This window comes from Corylus avellana, chromosome ca9 (assembly GCF_901000735.1).
Source record: "Corylus avellana chromosome ca9, CavTom2PMs-1.0".
Taxonomy (NCBI): Eukaryota; Viridiplantae; Streptophyta; class Magnoliopsida; order Fagales; family Betulaceae; genus Corylus; species Corylus avellana.
In genome coordinates this window covers 16,395,818-16,399,980 of record NC_081549.1, presented here as the reverse complement: position 1 = coordinate 16,399,980, position 4,163 = coordinate 16,395,818, and the positions used below count along the sequence as shown (strand labels likewise).

The following is a 4,163-nucleotide window of genomic DNA, read 5'->3' as shown; positions in this document are numbered from 1 at the left end:
TTAACTTCAACTTAAAAGTTTAATTTTTAAGTATAAATGTAATATAACAATCCAGCTTCCATAATAGCATCTCTTTTTTATCAGATACATTCACATGTAAGATTGCAAAAACAAAAAACAAAAAGTGGGCATACATGATATATTAGCTTCAGTTTTTAATTGAAGATAAAGAAGAAAAGGATAGGCACTCACGTTTCAAGTATGCATCAAAGATATTGCCAGTGACCCCTTCAATGGTGTCATCCACAGGGAGAATGTGAACGCGCTTTCCATATTTGACATCTGCGCACTGGTGCACGGAAACAACATCTCCAAGCCTAACCCTTAGGTTGCTTCTTACAACCTTGTTCATCCTTATCTTTGGTTCATCACATGTGTCATCAGCAAGAGCAATGCAGATAGTATCTTTCCTTTTCTTCCCCTAAGCATCAAAAGCAACACAGAAATATATATAAATCAGAATAAAAATGTCTCCTTTAATAATCTCAAGCTCCCAGACAAAGAGTTCATTATTAGTAACCACTACTCAAGTAGAAATCCACCAGAACACATCTCACTTCTCGGTTAGAGAACCAGAAAGAAGTAAATTCCTATGCATGTGTTTGAGAGAGCAATCATGATTTCAAAACATATACATAAAAAATTTTGAACAATCATTGCATAAGTAGCCCCCTAAATAGCTAATTCCCGTTCTAAAGATATAATCTATAATTTTCTGTTAACATTACCTTTAGCTTAAACAATTGAATAAGACACCCAGTTTAGTAAACCATATTAGCAATGTATAACCGCCACGGAACACTAACAAAACCAGACCAGACAATTACTTCAAAAAACCAAACTTTAAACACCAAAAACATACCCAAAACACACCAGTTCACAGATCCCAAATACCCAACAGAGAATTCATAAACCCAGATAAAAATACAACACTAACTCTTCACGCAAAACCCTAATTCCCATAAACTCAACACAACGACACGAAATCCCAATAGCAATCAACCCTAGAACATCAACAACAATACACACAAGCAAAAGCCCTTCAACAATCAAAATAGGGACAAAAAAGCTCACCTTGATCAAGATCGTGTCACCGCGGAAGAGCTGGAGTTTCTCCATGGTGTCGGGGTGAAGCGCGACAACGGAGTTGTCATCGTTGATTGCCTCGTCCACCACAAGCCGATTGGGAGCCTTCTTGCGCTCCAGAATCGCCGTGCTAAAGTCTCTCTTCGTTCCCTTGCTGAAAATCCCAAAAAAAAAAAAAATCCCACAATCAAATAAATTAGAGAAAAAAAAAAATTAGATTAAACCCACTAAAAAAATCGATTGATTTCGCATGTGGATCGGATAGAAACAATAAGAAAATGGGGATCTGGGAATTGGGTTGGGGGCTTACGAGTCCGAGGATTCAGCTTGGTTAGCCATGGTTTCGATGAGGAGCGCAAAGACGAAGAGATTGAGTTCTGTTGCAGAGGAAAAACAAAATCTAAAGACCGAAGGAAGCAGTAGTGTATGGGGATCTGAAACGTGGGGTTTGGGATATTTATAGATAATAAAGAGGGAGTCCTGCTCCGTTTCTTGTTAGGAAAGAAAAGCTTTTTGTTTACTTGTTTTTCAGTTCTAGAATAACTTGGATTTGTTTTTTTTTATTATTATTCCTGTTTAAATTTGGAAAATTGGCCCCTTTTTTTAAATTATTATTATTATTCATTCGTTAGTATCCTCTCAAATGGATTAAAAACTAATTTTTAAACCCAAAAATATATCTTGATTTTTGTTTCTTATTTGGCTTAGAAGTCGGTGCTTTTTCATAGAAATCATAACTTTTGTTGAATATGGAAGTATTTAAGTAGATATAGAACAACAAGAGGAGCCTTTTTTAAAAGAGAAAAACAAAAAAAAAAATTAAAATATGAGTATTTAGAATTTTTCTAATTCCACATTAAAAAAAAAATGTACAAATTATACTTATCTTTTTTATTGGTTTTATCTTTTTTATTTATGGAAATTATACTTCCCTCTCAATTTTTTCACATTACCCTATGGATTTATCATTGGGATTACAATGTCCCCCTTTTGCCTACCAAAATAATAAAAATATACTACACAAAAATATTAAAAAAAGGTTTTTTTTTTTTTTTCTTTGTCTTTCTGTTTTGCAATATTATTATTAGTATTATTATTTTGAGAGGCAAAAGGGAAATATTACAACTTTAATGGCAAATTAATAAGGTACTTTAACAAAATTAAAAGATCTAAAAACACAGTTTAATTAAAAAATTGCATAGTAGAATGAAGAGGTAAAAGCACAATAGTTTTAGAAGTGGTTGGCATGTGCTTTGTTTTTTTTTTTTTTTAATAAGCATGTGGTTGCTTTGTACTTTGTAGGCTTCCTGTTTTAATTAATCAGCTGTCATATCTTAATTATTTTCGAATTTTGGATTATATTTTCAAAGACAAACTTGAATCTATTGATGTCTAGTCTAGAATGTTCCTCTGAGCTCATATGTACCTTCTCTTGCGGTCAAAATAGCCGGAAATATTCTTTTTTGTTTTTTTAATTTTTTATTTATATAATTTTTTTTCTCCACCAAACACAAGTCAAAAATCCGCTACTATTTTGTCATTAAAACGTCGTTGGTGGTCATCAACACGGATACAAGATAAGTTCTTGAAAAACGGCACGCCGTCTACGCCACAACAAAGTTTCTTTATAAATTATGAACATAAATTTTCTTTAAATTGGTTTGAAGGAAATTTATTTCAACTTAGTTTATTAAGTGTCATGTCAAATGTCATCTCTTATATATTTTTTTTTAAGGACATAGATTTCTTTGAGACTGGTTTGGAGAAAATTTCTGAGTAATTCTAGAAGTCATTCTTGTGTCACTCCAAGAATGATGTGGCTATTAAAATCATCATTTGATCAAAATTCAATAATGATTAATCATAAGCTCAATGGTGATTTTAATAGCCATATCATTCTTGAAAGGACACAAGAGGGACTTGTAGCATTACTCAAAATTTCCTTCAACGTGCTCTAATAAGTGACAAGTGACATTCAACATATTTACGTTTATAAAAAAAAAAAAATTAATGTTTGGATTCCTAGGTTAATAGAATGACAATTAAAAATTTGTTAAAATATTAAAGAAAACATGAAAGTGATGACATTTGACACTTATTAGAGTAGGTTAGAGAAAATTTCATCCAAACTAGTTTGAAGGAAATTAAATTTATCTCATCTCTTTACTTTAATATTTTTAACAGTCATTTATTATTATTCTACTAACCTAGAAATTAGAATCCTCTCCTGTTCATTTGAACTTGAGAATATGCAGTTAGTTATATTTAAAAGTATTTTTATCTTCTCAAAAAGTGAAATAACAAAAATATCCTTCAAATATAACTAATCATATATTCTCTAGTTCAAAGTTCCCTAACTTAGGAACCCAAACATTGATTTTTTAAAAACCTAAACATGTTGAATGATACTTGTCACATGTTGAATGACATTTGTCACTTATTAGAGTAAGTCGAAGAAAATTTCCTTCGAACCAATTTGGAATAAATTTGTATCCATAAATTATAAGGTTTTATTTATTTATTTATTATGAGATAGACGTGGGCTCATATGTCATGGGTACACAGACAACTGGGAATTGTAGGCTGGAAACAGAATTTGGACCGGTCTACTTTAACGGACACGCTAAAACAAAGTTGGTCGCTTGATGCGCTTTATTCCGTTAGTTATATTTTTGTTGTCATCGGTTTCTATTAATTGCATTTGCAGGCTTTGACACCGGCCCAAAGGAGGGGGGAGGGGTTAAACTTTAAAGCTCTCACAGCAGTTTTTTTTTTTGGCTTAAATTTAGGAAATAAAATTATTTTTTACTTTTTCTTTCAAAATACACTTTATAATAACTTATATTATCTTTCTCTATATTATTAAAATATTATTTCTTTATAAAATATAAGTTCCTTATATACCCTCACTTTTTTTTCTTTTTTTTTTTTTTAAATTTTTAATTTTTTTTATTTTTATAAAACTTCAACACAGTCCCTAATTAAAGACAAAAAAAATGATAGATGAGAGGTGAAAAAGAAATATTTTGTATTAAAATTTTAAAATAATAGATGTTGAAGGTAAAATGTTACCCAAT

General features: G+C 30.9%; 1 protein-coding gene across 1 annotated transcript; it reads right to left on the bottom strand.

Moving 5' to 3' along the window:
* Positions 1–148: 148 nt before the first annotated feature.
* Positions 149–1,615, bottom strand: LOC132162372 (cell division control protein 48 homolog D-like). Its single transcript, XM_059572609.1, has 3 exons — positions 1,397–1,615; positions 1,075–1,240; positions 149–421 (listed from the first exon to the last, which is right to left on the bottom strand). The coding sequence occupies exons 1-3, from the start codon at positions 1,423–1,425 to the stop codon at positions 149–151; spliced, it is 468 nt and encodes a 155-aa protein (XP_059428592.1). The 5' UTR covers positions 1,426–1,615.
* Positions 1,616–4,163: the final 2,548 nt, after the last annotated feature.